Here is a 16,143-nt window from a genome sequence, read left to right as displayed (position 1 = left end):
CTCTTCTACATAGATACATTACTCTCAATGGTTTCTGCACTACCAAAGAATTTCTCAGATGGCTCCCTTGGTGCATCAAGTAGATCTTTAGCATATGTCTCCAGAATAGATAAGTCTACCTCATAACCCATCTTAGTAACCCAAATAGTTCTAGGGCTTACTTCTTCCATCCAAGTTGCATCTCGCTTAATGACAAAACAGATTTGCTTGTCATACTTATCAATTATGCATTGTAGTAGTCTCTCTCTTGCTCTCATCTTAGATTGAAATATTTTGAAGTAGTCTGTAATGTTCTTATCATAGCTAGTGCCCATACCGGTGAAAGCTTCCTATATCTATCTTCCTACTGGAATGTCATAACCAAAATCCTTGTGACCTATGTTGGGTATCTCTTTGGTAAAGTACAACATCAAGCATACTAGAAGGTTTCCAAAACAAAAAGTACCTTTCTTGTCTCCCTTAATCTTCTTTAAGTTATCAATCAGTTCATCTTTAAGCCATTCAGACACATAAATCTTAGCAAATTATTGTTCACCATCTCATATGCACTGTGAATACAAAGGCTAGAAACAAAATTCAGTCTATTTGCATGTGTTTCTTTATATCCTAGTACCATACTCACATATTTCACATTTTTATCCTTAACATCATTCACTCTAAGTGACCTGTTATTAGATGTGGCTCCGGTTAACTCCATAACTCCCTTGTTAGGTATTTTCTTGGTTTTATCAGGCCTACTACCGGTTGAAGGTAAACCAGTAACTGCCTTAACGGCTTCCTTGGTTATTTTCTAAACTGAATCTAACCATATGAACTCTCCATGGACTTTGCTTAATACAAGTCTTACAACTTCCTTTGGAAATTCAGGAATGTTCAGAATCTCTACAAAACCTAAGTCTTCCACAATATTATGTTCAGGTTTAATCACACCATTTCCATCGGTAATAACCTCATTAAATATTTTCTTTAAATCCTCAGTCCCTAGGTTTTCTATGTTGCAATGTATGTAGATTGTAGGGTCTTCAACGAATGCTATACCCTTTGGAATTTTAAAAAAAGCTCCGACAGAATCATCCTGCTTTGAAATCTTGGGGATAATCTTAAACACGGGTCTAGGGCATTTGACATTTAAAACAATGATAGGTTTTGCAATAAACTCGGGAACAAAAGACGAGGTTGCCATTATGATAAATACATTTTAATTGAACTTCTCTAAATTCCTGAAAATCACTTCGTAGCTCTGCCTTAGGATGCCCTTGCTCAATTTCGCGCTCTGCCTTAGGATGCCCTTGCTCAATTTTGCACTCTCTGATGTTTGAATGCTCGATGAGTCGAAAAGAGGGATTCCCGGTGTTATATAATGAAATATATTTCAACAACCATATTAAATGCTCACCGGTTAAGTGAAAACTTAACATACCTATCGGTAAAGAAGAAATGTATCTTCTCATCATCAACCAAGGGTAGAATGCATGATTTTCAACTTGGTGCAATACCCCCTAAGGATTATTCCTCACTTAGATGAAGAATCTCCTATCGGTGGAGGGTTACTCTGTTCTACTGGTGTGGAGATAGATTCATCAACTTTCTGATCACTCTTCTTAATCCATTGTTTTAAAAATTCTTGCTTTACTTCATCTACCTTTTCTTTGCCCTTCAAACTAGATCCTTTCTTGTTTGCCGGTATAATCTTGCTTCTACAAAATTTTGAAATATGTCCAATCTTGTTACATGCATAACAAGTTACATTATTCATCTGAATAGCCTTTCCATATTCTTGATCAGTTTGTGATCTGCATTGATTAGATAAATTCCCAAATCTACCACAAACATAGCATTTCGCATTCATTCTACAATTTTCTGAATTATGACCAACTTTGTTGCATTTGGAACATTGATCGGTGGGTGAGTTTGTATTAAGATTATTTCTAAATCTACACTGATTTTCTCTATGACCATATTTGTTGCAATTGAAACTTTTCCCATTAAATTTATAAGCATTAGGTTGTCTTACTGATTTGTTCTAATCTTGATTATTTGCAGTACCGAAACTTTCTCCATGTTCAAATCCAAGTCCATTTGTATCTCCATCAAGTTTTTGTCTTTTCAGCATGTCATCAAGTCTTTTTGAACTTTTCTTGAATTTGTCTTTGTGTTCATTTGTGGTAACCAACTCATTTTCCAGAATTCCAACTTGTCTTGTAAGCTCCTCCTTATCATGTTGCATGTGAATCAGATTTGTCTTTAACATATCATTTTCATGACCAAGTCTCAGATTTTCATTTCTTGCATCATTAAGTCTCCTAGTCAAGTCTTTTTCATTCTTCTTCCTATCTTCAATATCCTTACATAACCTCATAGTCATATCATGCATTTCATTCTTCATATTAGTGTTCTCTTATCTTAACTTATTTGCAATGTCTCTAAGAGTTTCTTCATCATCATCATCATTCTGCATCTTCTCATGAAGTTATTTTCTCTTATTTTATGCTATAACCAAATTTTCTTGAAGTCCTTTAATGAATTCCATAGTAGTCCTCAGATCATCTTCAAGATTGATATTCTTCAACTTTTTTGCATCAAAATCTTCAAGAGCTCCTTCCAACTATTTTCTTAAGTTCTCCATCTATAGCAGTTTCAAAATATTCCTCAAGTTGTTAGGCTTTTTCAAATAGAGGACCAAGCTCTCATACCAATTGTTAGATTCAATGACAGTCCCACAAACACTGAGAGGGGTGGATGAATCAATTTTTACCTAGCTGATTGAATATTTAAATTTATTTATAAATTTGTAACCCAAAACAGTGTACCTGTAAATAAGAATAAATGCAGTTAATAGAAATAATAGAGACATCATAGAAACACACCATAACACAAGATATTTTAACGAGGAAACCCGCTATGAGAAAAAAACTCGGTGGGATTTGTGACCCACAATATTTACTCACTGGCCAATGAATAAATACTACTTACAATAGGGGCATGCACATGCAGGGAGGCCAACAACCTAGAGCTCACTGCTCAAAGAAGAGTCTCACTAACTACAAAAATGGATTATTAAATCCAATACAATGTACTGCTAAAAACAACATCTCTAATGCTAGGTTCAGTACCGGTTTAAGCTCAAATAGATACCATAACAAAAACCTTCGCTACTACTAAACAACTATCTACTACCATACATCTCTATTTCTCATTTATTCATTCCTTACAAAATGATCTATAAGATCTCATACATATATGAGTCTTTTGCAATATACCATGTCGGCTTAAAAAAGATAATTATATTGCAATAAACAAAAGTTCATCCCATGTCGGCTAGAGTGCCAGTATGCTTTGTTGCCGATGTAATCTGAATGTCGGTGTAAGTGCCTGCTGGTGCTGGTGCCGGTGTCTACCAATGTATGATATATGTGATGCTGGTGCATGTAGAAACCTATTGCCAGTTGGTTTCCAGTTGGTTGCCATCAATGGCAACATCAACTATTCTCATAAGAGTGTAGAATGCCAACACAATTGAGCATTAGAATGCAATAAAGAAGCTAGATTGAGCAAAGAAGATGCATTTTAAGATTGAAGGTCCCAGTTGTGACCTATTCTGTACTTTGAGTATATTTTAGGAGTCTCGTGAGCCGATTTCTATAACCCGGTTGTTACTGGTTGGTTGTAATCAGTTTTCATGAAATAAAACAATCTATTATGCATTGCCTCCATCATATCTTTGTGTTTCCGTTGTGTTTACTCTTGTTGACCTGTCTGGGTTGATCTCTTTGAGGTCCCTCCTAACCGGTGACTGCTTCACTAAATATTTGACTTTCAAGTAGGGCACAAAAGAATTTCTATCAAAAAATTGTTTAAGTATTTATTTATGCATATTAATGGAGTTATGTGTTGATTCTCCTTATTCTTGTAAATTTTTTAGTTCTATAATACATATTTTCATGACTCTATTCTCTTGTTCTAATATTTTGATTATTTTCAATACTAAAAGTTCAATTGAAATTAGTTGAGAGGCCTCATTTTCCTGTTAACAAGAGTATAGGGAGACATACCAACTACCTATTTTGGGGTGATCCACTTAAACCATAAACCTATCTTAATACTCTTATGTTACTTGCTTTGATACTTTAAGCCAATCCATTTGAATATTCTCATTAAATTATAATTGGTCAATTCTACAAGTCCTTTTCCTTATGGGTGATAATTTGAGCATGTCTTCATATACATTCCATTCTTCAAAGTGAACTCTAGAATTATTGATTACAAGAATGTCTTTACACCATTTGTCAATATTACCTAAGAAACACCAATGCTAGTAACAATATCCTCAATGAATTTGAGAATGGACATATTGAGTTTACATCTTTAAATGCAACTACTAATTCATGCAATGTAATAAGAAATTATAGTTAGAATCCATTTATGATTTTGCACTTGATATTGGATTCATCATACCAATAAAGTTAGGGTCCCACTACAAAGAGTTCCTCCATCAATATTGGTTTGAGATGAAATACAACATTTCTCCTTTTGCCAACATAAAATTGGTATTGTTGATAACTCCTAGATAATTTATAGCAATCAAAAAATTAGGTGGGCCAAAAATACCTAGTACAAATAATTTTTAATGTTAGAAGTACACGATTGTCATTGCACGAAAATATTAACCTCTTAATACCTGATACAACCACTAGACTTATAGAATCCACAGGAAATAGTTAAGACATGTCACAAACCTGAGCGTTGCACTGAACAACACAAGGAGACCTTGGTACACACCTTGCAACAAGTCCCCCACCTAGTGCAAGCGAGGGGGTTTGAACCTGTGACCTAGGATTTGATACCACATGTTGAACACACACCAGATGCTGAGAGGCGGAGTGAATCATCATAAATTAAAATTCTGGACTTTAATCTTGCATTAATCAATTTATTTCAAATAAGCACATTGATAAGATTTAAACAAGGATACCATAAAATATTCGCACATGAACGCCAATATTTTATACATGGAAAACCCAAACTGGGAAAAACCACGGTGAGTGTTAACTCACAAATTAATCCATTATATAGAAATGATTACAAATTGGAGCTCACTCCTTCGAACTTGCTGACCAAGGCTAACTTCAATTAAGGCAAGATACAAAAGGGGACTTGCGCATTGTAGTTAACTACAATAGGGCAAGATACAATTTACAATTTATAGAAAAAGAATAGCATGAACAAAAGCATATATGTATGTTGATCACAAGTTTTGTTATAGCACCAATCTAGACCTGATAAAAATATCTAAACCACAAAGTCTCTAGATCACTGACCTTATACAAACTGACATCTTTGCATTACTTACATCGTCATCCTTACATTAAGTTGCACATTCAATAATTGTTGTATTTCACTTTCACACATGCACACATACATACATAATAGATATCTATCTTGCATCTATACATATATACCAATCTAAAACAACCATTTTCACTAAGTTGGCCATAAAATAGATTGTAATGTGTATGCACACCTTTAACCCAAAATATACATTTGGTCCCAAAATATTAAATGTACTGATCTTATTCTAGACCCCCCCCCAAAAGAAAAACAAGAAGCGCGCGCGCGCACACACACATGTGCGTGTGCACGCACACACGCACGCGGACACATATTATGCAATGAAAAGTACAATTATTTATATATAATTTAATTTGTGTTATTTTATTATATATTTTATATAAATATTATTATATTTAAATTTTATAATTTGTAATATAAAGTGTAAAATATGATAATAAATATAACTATTAAATTATTTTAAATCTAAATTTAAGTTATTTAAATGCATATTGAAATCTTTTCGTATTTATTTATTCAATTTTATCATTATTTACATTAATTATGTATTTTTTATAATATTTAATTAATGAATTTATAAAATCATTACAAATATATAATTAACAACTATTAAATTTTATTACTTCACACATATATAGTTAATGAAATTTGCAAAGAATATTATAGTCTCTAAAATTTCGGTACATATTTACAATTTCTTCGAAAGCGACATTAACGAAATATTCTTCTTAGTTCATTTTTTCCTATAAAGTATTTTAAATGGTTTAAAGCCTTGCATTATTGGGCAAACTTCTCCATGAAGTTGTGTATATGATTTTGTCATTTAATTCATTGCCTATAATGTATTGACTGAGACAACTACTAGCCGGTAGAGAAGGTACAAAATTGATTTGAAAGGCATGGAAATGGGATCAGATGCATCCTCTGCAATGTTGTCAAACAAATTAGCTCCCTTGTGTTTACAAGTAAGAGCAGATAATTTTTTGCAAGTTGATCGCGTATTTGCACGTAGCAAGAGGAAATAAAGTTAAAAAAATCAACGGACATAACAACTTCAATCATCTTGTATAGGTTTTGTGAGATGTGAACCATTGATTTTAAAGATCAAGTTGAACACCTCAAATAAGAGATGCCTTCGATGTAAAAATAAAAAATTTATTCTTTTATATTTAATTCTATTATCCAATTATTTATTCTAATTAATAATTTAATCAATTTTCCTTTTACCACCAATAGTAAAATTTAATATCACACAAATTAAAAATTAATTAAAAAAATTAAATATCTAGCTCACAAAGGAGATAAATTTGTCCATCGTCACGCCAATGTTGTTAGAAGTAGGCCTGGAATTTGACGGTCTAAATGGCCGTTTTTTTGCTTTTGTACAATATATGACAACTTAAAAAATTATTAGACCGTATGCATTGACATGCTCTTTTTTCCTAAAATCGTATAGATGACACTTCAAATTATTAATAAACCATAAAAAATTAGACCTTATGCATTGACATGTTATTTTTTTTCTAAAACCATATAGATGACACTTCAAATTATTAATAAACCGTAAAAAATTATAATAGGTACTATATATTATATGATATTATAATTAATCTGATGTATATTATTTTAGAATTTTTACGATAAAAATACAAATTTATTCAAAATATTTAGATATGGATTTATATAGTTGTTTCTAATTTTATAATATTTTAATATAAATTTCTAGGATAGTTTCTATTTTCTTATATGAATTTAGAAACCTGTTTTTGATATTTAATATAAGTAATTTAGTAATTATTAAAGGATTGTGATTTAATGTTGAAATGTAATATAAATGATTGTATAATGTTTATAATAAATATATAGTAATTTAGAATCTTTTCAAAATATAATATAATTGTAAACAAGATTTTTTTGTTTGAATTTAGAAACTTACTAATGTATCATTGTTTTTTAATTTTTCATTCTTTTTTATCTATATAAGATATCCATATTTGAAATGAATAAAATAAAAAGACAAATATTTTCATTTCTTCCCAAAAAACATGTGCATCTCCATTTTACACAAGGCTTTTCATTTTTTTTAAGTTTTTACACAAGGATCTTAATTTCTTGCCAAGAAATAGGGGCATCTCGATTTTACACAAGGATTTTCATTTAAGTGCATCTACATTTTATGTAGCTTCAATGTAGCAAGGTATAGACTTTGTAGCTCATACAATTATGTACTTTTCTTTAATTTATCAATAAAATTGTTTATATAAAAAATTAAGTGCATGCCGTTTTCAAAATATATTCATAAATTAAAAAAATTTGACAGTTATATTTTCGTTAAAACGTTAAATGAAAGGCATTGAAATGGTCAAACCGTAATAAAAAAATCATATGACAGGTAGGGGTGGCCGTCAAATTCCAGGCCTGGTCACAAGGTAACTTTAGCCCAATGTGGGACCCACGCTATGCTAAGTACGCCATAAAAATGGGGCACAAAATCACGTTGACTGATTCAAATATTTTTTGGCAACTTGACTTCGTATTGACTCAGTCAAGTAGATGATATTTCCCCCGATCTTCCAAACTTTATTGTGACATTTATTTTGCAGCACTCCTATCATATATTACAATAGTAATGTGTGATGTGTTATATAAAGATTTGAAGTTCAATAATATTTTTCTACCTTACGTTTGAGAGAAAATTAATAATAGTGAGGGATGCTGTTAATATGTTGTGGTAATGGATGTATATAGGATTATTAAATTTTTTAAATGTATTATATTTGAAGACATATTTAAAGGGTTTTGAAAAATGTATGTTGACTGTTGGGGATTTTTTAGATTTCTAATTTTATAAAAAGAAGAAGTTATTTTTGATAGAAATGCGATGTTTTATTATTTCATCATGTAATGATGTCTAAAAATTCTAAAATGCTCTCCTTCTTCTCTCACCTCTCCTAATTTCTCTACTCATGAAACTCGTGAAACCATCTCTCCTTGCAATCACCCTTCTCCCCAATCACGTGCTCAAGACTCCTCTTCACCTTCCTCTACCTCTTGCAAAAGATCTAGATTCCCTTCCTCCTCTAAAAGAGATTGTCAACCTAGAGATGTTGCTTCTTCGCTTTCCTCTGCCTCCCATCCTAGTTCTAGATCCCTTTCCTATGCCCTAAAGATAGTGAGCCCAAAGACATCAATCTTGATAGCAAGTTCAACATGCTAACTCGGGATGAGACTCATCTACTCCTCACCATGGTTTTTCCCTATTTGGGTTTTTTCACATAAATCAGGTGTTCTCTTTTTTTATCTTTCATTGCTACTAATAAGATTAAGGTTAAGTTGGTATTGATTTGTGGAATTAAGTGTTTGATCAAGACTGATTCACCTCCCCCTCTCAGTCTTGAGGTGTGTATAATACAAAAGATTAGGGAGGTGTAATCTAAATAATTCTTGAAGAAATCTAAATCTATAAGGTTCCCTAGTTACACACTATTGTAAGTGTGCTACAAGTTGCTACAAGTGTGTTACAAGTTGCCTACAATTGTTAAGCTTGCACCTCACATGGTATGTAGTCTCAGGGGGAGTATTTTTTTTTGACCCTATACAAATCATTGGGATTAATTTTTTATAATGGAGTCATTATAGGAGCGATTCTTATTTCTTTCTACAATGGATTGAATAATAGGAAGGATATGTAGCAAGCATAGGAGAAAATACAAATAACCATTTTTTTATTGATGTAAGACAATTTAGATGGTTGATAATCTTGAGCGTCATTCTAGCGAAAAAGATTGGAAAAGAGGTAACTTTTTATGTCATAAGTGACCTAATATTCTTGTTTATTTGAGTTTTCCCCTTTTATATTGATGTGATGACAATTAGGACAAGACATACCATATGCATTACTCGTAGGATACCTATTTCCCTAAGCTATGATTGCTAGGTTGTGTAGAAATTATTCTTAACTCATGGATTAATCTCAAGAGTGGTATATTGATTTATTTTCTTGGGGATATGAATACTTTCATACCATGTGTGATCAAAAATTTCATCTTCTTTGGTAGTTGATCTAGATTAGATGATAGTCGATTTTCCTTTTCTTTGGTAACAAAATTTATTTATTTTGTTGTCAACCATTAAGGATGAGTTATAATTCATTTTTTATTGCTATGCAATAAGGAATATGGTGCAATTATCGTGAGATACCATTCAATTACTAAGCTTGGGAGTTGTTACAATGGGGGTGTTATCTTCCAAAACTAGGAGGAAAGAAAGAATATAGGGAAAAAGAGAGGACCATAAAATGGGTAATTAGTTAAAGAAAATATCTTTCAATGATTGGGAGTTGTTACAATGGGGGTGTCATCTTCCAAAACTAGGAGGAAAGAAAGAATATAGGGAAAAAGAGAGGACCATAAAATGGGTAATTAGTTAAAGAAAATATCTTTCAATGATTGATTCAAACGGAGAAGTATATATGATTCCTGTGAGCTATAGACCCGTGTCTACATAGCACCCATATTATACTATTGACTGTATTAATTAATTAATTACTAATTAAAATATAACAATCATTTATTTTTTAATTAATTATTAAATATGATCAATATTGTGGTACAATATGGCTGCTGATAGACGTCTCCGAGCTATAGAGGGTAGGGAAGAGGTAGAGGAGACTATAATATTGTCTGGTCTGGGCTGGTCTTACCGAAAAACTTAGATATTATGGCAATACACGACGAACGGGTCAACTACGTCGTAAATAAAATATATAAAAAAAGCATTTATTGTGGATAGGAAATTAATACGAGTCAACTTTCGCGTATGGCTATGTTTCCTTCTTCCAAGGCCACTCATCTCTCGCTTCGCTTCTATTGTCCCATATTATTTGAATCTGCAATTCCACTCCCACTTTTCCAAACTAGTTTGGAAATTGCAGCTATGACTCACAATTTCACTGCATGTCTTCTCCTATTATTCACGCTGCTATTCATGGAACAGCTCGCTCAGCTCTCTGTAGCTCATCCAATCTTCTGTGGTGAACATGTTTTCGATTACCCTTTCGGATTTAAGAATAGCGGCCACGGGGACTTAAGCCTTCAGGTCAAGTGTGATTATGGTCATAGATTGGCAAAGCCTGTACTTAATATCAGTGGCAAAGAATACTACATACTGCAACCCAAAGTCCTTAACAACTTTAGTTTCCACCATACCATGACAATAATCGACAAGGAGCTAAGAGATAATTGCGATCCATCTTCCAATAACTACACGGAATTAAGGTCTAGCTCTCAATTTCATATTGCCCATACACACATAGACATAACCCTTTGGGGTCAATGCAATCGAGAATGGGTAGACTTGCCCGATCAAACGGCTAGTTTAAAATGTAACCCTGATTGGCACTACAATTTCACAGCAGCCGTTAGTGTGCCTGAAGCATGTAAGGCACAAGCTGTTTTACCAGTCAAGAACTCAGGAGGACCTGTAGACGACCATCAAATCAGGCATGGAGGTTTCCCAATTAAATTGAATGTCAGCAAAAGTTGCAGAGATTGCCAGTCAAGTGGTGGGTGTTGTGGTTATTATAAGAGCTCGATGCAGTTTCATTGCAGGTGCAGGCGGCACCGGCAATATCCTGACAGATGCCCCGCAGGTAAACATATTGCTTCCTGTTTCTCCAAATTAGTATAAAAATCATGAACTATTGATCTTTGTAAGATGAACAGAGTGAAAGAGTTAAACCTCTATATTGGGTTTGTTAAGCTTAATATTGTGATACGATTTTCTTGAAATTTTATGTAGAAACAATTACTTATGGAATTTGTGAATGAATCATTGCAGAGAAGAGTTCCATTGTGCTACCTCTAGGTGAGTATACATATGCGTGGTCTTTACTTCGCTTAAGTTTTATATAAATTTCTATGGATCCAACAAATAAATTTGTTTCTCCTGTAAAATCAATCTCAGAATAAACCAGTACGAAGTCATTTCTTTCTGCAATTGTTCTACAGGTTTCTCCATTGGAGGTGTTGCCCTGGTAGCAGCAGTAATACTGCTGCTAATTTATCTGAAGAAGAGGCCGTATCCCAGACGGGGCCTTCCTGGAGATCTCGGTGATTATGAAAAAACTGAATTGAAGGCATATCCGCAGCAGTTTGTTAATTTGTCCATATTTTCTTATGAAGAACTTAAATGGGCAGCAAATTTCTTCAACGAGAAAAACAAAGTTGGAGATGGAGGGTTTGGATCGGTGTATTTTGGCAAGCTTGAAGACGGACGAACTGTAGCAGTAAAGAAGCTTTATCAGCAAAACTGGAAGAGCGTCGAGCAGTTCATTAACGAGATAAAGATCTTATCCTGTCTTAAACATCCAAATCTTGTGGATCTTTATGGGTGTAGCAGTCCAGGGAGTCCATTTCTGCTGCTGGTTTACGAATTCATGGCGAATGGGACCTTGGCCGATCATCTTCATGGAAATCGAAGGACTTCAAAAGGTTTGCCTTGGGAAACTCGTTTAAACATTGCCGTAGAAACTGCTCAGGCTTTGGCTTTTTTGCATGGCTTACATCCGCCCATATTACACAGAGATGTCAAATCCACCAACATTCTTCTAGATGAAAATTTCAGGGCAAAAGTTGCAGATTTGGGGCTTTGCAGGCTCTTCCCTGTAAATGTCTCGCACGTCACAACTATCCCGCAAGGTACGCCAGGCTATATAGATCCAAATTATCATGAATGCTTTCAACTTACAGATAAGTCTGATGTTTACAGCTTTGGGGTCGTTTTGGTGGAAATCATCTCTGCTAAAGTTGCTGTCGATACTAGCCGAAACAGAAATGAAATCATGCTCGCTGTTATGGCATCAGACAAGATTAGAAGAGGAGTTTTGGGTGAAATATTGGATCCAGATTTGCAGATTGGAATGAAGGAAGAGGTAAAGCTCGTAGTTTCTGCAGTTGCCGAATTGGCGTTCAGATGCCTCGCAACGGACAAGGATGTTCGACCAGACATGAAGGAAGTTGCAACTCGTCTTGAGGAGATACAAGAGCATCAACAAAGTTTGGCTTAAGAACATCAAAGATCGTTGAACACAGAATCCACTGGTTATTTGAATATTAAAGGGGTAAATTTTGTAATTTTTGGATGTACATAAGATGTTAAGCTACTTTTAATTTTTTAATTATCAAGTTATGTTTATATATATTATGCTTACAATTTTGCTAATGATATTAAGTTTTCTCAAGACATTGAAGTTTTGTTTTAATATTCAAGTGATATTTATATTCGTCAGGTTGGAAAATATCAAATGGTATAATTATTATAGTATAATGACAATATCAAATTTATTAAAAAAAAAAAATTACAAGTTGAATTGAGTAGAGACAAGATGTACTTTTCTCAAATATCAATTATTGAACTATAATTTTGCATCCCATTCATATCCAAAACTAGTAAATAGTTGTTCTATTTTTATTGGATAAAATTTAGCTTTGATTGTGAGATCATTTGATGTTTAAGAATAAACAATAATACAAATATCATATTAAATATTGTGTAAAATTGAACTTATTTCGTTGATCTACAATCCCACTCCATTTATATTTATTTCCATGCATTAAACCTTATCCTATTTCTATCTATACATATTTCTACACATTTATGCATATGCATGTGCACTTACTTCCATACCTAATTATTATCTCTTTCATATCTTAAGTCATTTACATTTAATATGCATGATCAATTATACACCTTGAGATCTAATCTAATAATTTAAATTTAAAATTCAAATATATTTTGATACTCACATATTCCATTAATCATTATAAGTTACCTTAGTACAATTTTGCATAATTATTACTTGTCATGTTTTCATTTTTCAAGCCATTAGATATGCATTTGTTTATTATATTTTGTGTGTGTTCATTTACCTTATATATATATATGTTACAAAGAATAATCAATATAAGGATCTTTTGACTTAGAGCACTAAAATGAATATAATAATCATTTATTGTTCTCAATTATCTTCATGGTCATAAATGATAGTTTAAATAAGGGGGTCAACGTAGGAGAACATGACTTTTATGATGTAGAGATCTTGCCAATGCATGTATAAATACAACCAGCATTCAACAATTATCAATGTGTAGAGATATAGTGAACTAAGGAGCAAAAGTGGACATTTCACTAAATCATATTCAAGTTGCATGACAGATATGTGTTATGCAAAAGTGACCTACAATTCTCAAATCAACCTACATAGAAATTAAATATTGTAATAAGATTGAGACATTTATCACATGAAAATTCAGTTTTAATTTAAAAGCAAATAGATTTTAGTTTGACATCATACCATATTCTTGAACTATTATTCTCAAAGAAAACTCTAATTTCCTTATATTTAATTTTTATTATTCAATTATTTATTCTAACTAATAATTTAATTAATTTGTATTTTGATCAATATTAACAATATTAAAATTTAATATGACACAAATTAAAAATTAAGAAAAATAAATATTTTTTTAATACTAATAATTATATTAAGAGAGTTTATAATTTCAATTTTTTTAATCTTAAAATGAATAAAATCATATAACTTGTGTGCTATTAATTGTAAAATTCACTTTTGTTTATTTGAGAGATTATTTTCCCTTCCATTTCCAAAATTTGTTCTAAAGGAAAACAAATGCCAAGATAATTTGATAAGCCGAAGTTCTAGGTCTTTTAGAAGTTTTGGCTATGACACCCATAGAATACACCAACCCTATAATATATTTATATCTCTAAACTTTTAAATACAGTATAAGATCGATGCATTCTATCAGCCTTATAAATGACACCCCTTTTAGAGGATATCCTCAAAAACCTAGCTCAAGAAGCTTCCTTCTATTCTAAAGCAAATGTCCTGCTCATTGTAATTTTTGAGGCCAGTCTTAAACCACGCATATTAAGTAACATATTAAACTTAGAAAGTGTTAGTCAACTCTGAACGTTTAACACTTTTAAGTCTAAAAGTGTAAGCTTAATGTATGATATTTAAACCGTTTTAATTATTGATACCATGAAATCAGATCATGTTGTCCATCGCCCTCTCAACACTGTCACAAAAGACCTTTCACCCAATGCAGGACCCACGCCATGGTAATTAGGTTACAAAAAGAGCGCACAAACGTCCAGAATCATGTTGACTGATTCAATGTAGCTATTTCCAGCTCATACAAATGTTTTCTTGCAACTTGACTTCGTATTGAGTCACGCAAGTAGCCGAGATTTGCACACAAGTAGCCGAGATATGTCACGGACTCACAACTTAGTGACATTTATTTCGCTCTCCTCCCATCAGTTGCTATTGGAGGGCATAACGACCTCAAAACCTTTACGTAAAGCAAGTCGTTTTTTGTTTTGTTTTGTATGAGGTAGTGAATTTCCTGAGTGTATGCTTGTTGAGCCACCTGATATCCTATATTTAGTATTAGAAATTTTATTTAGATGTGTAATGACTACATCAAAGAAGTGTGAAATAATCGATTTAAAAAAAATATGCCTTTTTTTTATACATTTATGAAATACATGAGATCAATTGATCATTTAACAAATGATGTTATTAGTGCATCAAAGATCTCAAATAATGTAATTAGTGATAGCTTCAAATCAACTATGCATCCAATTACATGGATTCAAATATGACTAAAACAAGACCTCTCAATCAGAAAGATAATCAAGCTCTATTACTAATAGATTCATGTTATATTTGTAATAGGGAGAGAGGTAGAGATAAGAATAGAAAGAGGGCGAAATAGAAGGGTAAGAGAGAGAAAGGAGGGTAAAGAGACATAGATAATTTAAGTCATAGAAGTATACAAAATTATACAATATATACTATGTTAAATCTTGTTTGAGCTCTCATTTAATATAGCTTTAGATGTTTGAGTATATTAGATTCTAGTTTACATATGTTTTAAGCAATATTTAGTGGCATCTATTTCAATGAATGCAAATATTTTGTATCTTAGTTTAATGTAAAATCTACTTTTTATCTAATTATTAAAGGTGTCAAGGTCTTATCATCAATAGCTAATATAATGTGATAAATAATAGGGGTTTTAATTATACAGAGGCTATAATTTGATTAAGATCTATTATTTATTTTTATTTCTCTTTAATTTTGGCATGTTAATTATATCTAAGACCACCTCCTTGGCTATGTAGAGCTAGATTTGTAGAAGAGTGGCCTACTTTTGTTAATAGTCTCTTAGTTACTATAGTTTGAATATGAATTATACCTCCTTCTCTAGATTAACATACATATTTGAACCTAGAAATTATCTTTTGTATCGATCTGGGGTGTCAATAGGAAGTATGGATTGATTATTAGATCAAGGGCCATGAATATCCATAATATCAAAATAGAGCTCAATTTATGTGTATAGAAAGTAGGGTTCATATGATTATGTGAAAATGTCTCACAATCATAATAAGCATAAAGGAGTGATATAAAAATGATGTATAATTAATAATATAAAATCTGTATAAAATTTTAAAATTGAGATTGATATAATGGTGGGTATAATGTAGAAGATATGAATATATAGACCAAATTGTATAAGAAAGATAAATAAGTGAAAAACAATGGTGTAAATGAGGAACTATAAATATAAAAAAGTTGTAATCTTAGAAAATTATAAATCTGAAATCTTAAAGCAATGCAAAATGTAATGAGAAGGTTGGAATACACAGGATTAGATAGATTCACTAAAATATAAAGGAAAATAGATTGAAAAACTCTAATTT

At 32.1% G+C, this 16,143-nt stretch overlaps 1 protein-coding gene across 1 annotated transcript; it reads left to right on the top strand.

Moving 5' to 3' along the window:
* The first annotated feature begins 10,078 nt into the window (after window positions 1-10,078).
* On the top strand, window positions 10,079-12,526 carry LOC131049914 (LEAF RUST 10 DISEASE-RESISTANCE LOCUS RECEPTOR-LIKE PROTEIN KINASE-like 1.2). Its single transcript, XM_057984000.2, has 3 exons — window positions 10,079-10,999; window positions 11,188-11,214; window positions 11,358-12,526. The coding sequence occupies exons 1-3, from the start codon at window positions 10,168-10,170 to the stop codon at window positions 12,413-12,415; spliced, it is 1,917 nt and encodes a 638-aa protein (XP_057839983.2). The 5' UTR covers window positions 10,079-10,167; the 3' UTR covers window positions 12,416-12,526.
* The last annotated feature ends 3,617 nt before the right edge of the window (window positions 12,527-16,143 follow it).

Source organism: Cryptomeria japonica, chromosome 2 (genome assembly GCF_030272615.1).
Source record: "Cryptomeria japonica chromosome 2, Sugi_1.0, whole genome shotgun sequence".
Taxonomy (NCBI): Eukaryota; Viridiplantae; Streptophyta; class Pinopsida; order Cupressales; family Cupressaceae; genus Cryptomeria; species Cryptomeria japonica.
The sequence above is the reverse complement of the archived record's forward strand: the minus strand, read 5'-3'. Positions and strand labels throughout refer to the sequence as shown.

Bases quoted from the DNA above. Each gene is read 5' to 3' on its own strand.
- LOC131049914 (XM_057984000.2), top strand. From the start codon at position 10,168: ATGGCTATGTTTCCTTCTTCCAAGGCCACTCATCTCTCGCTTCGCTTC. The intron at 11,000-11,187 runs GTAAACATATTG...GAATCATTGCAG, and splicing joins TCCTGACAGATGCCCCGCAG to AGAAGAGTTCCATTGTGCTA. The intron at 11,215-11,357 runs GTGAGTATACAT...ATTGTTCTACAG, and splicing joins TTCCATTGTGCTACCTCTAG to GTTTCTCCATTGGAGGTGTT.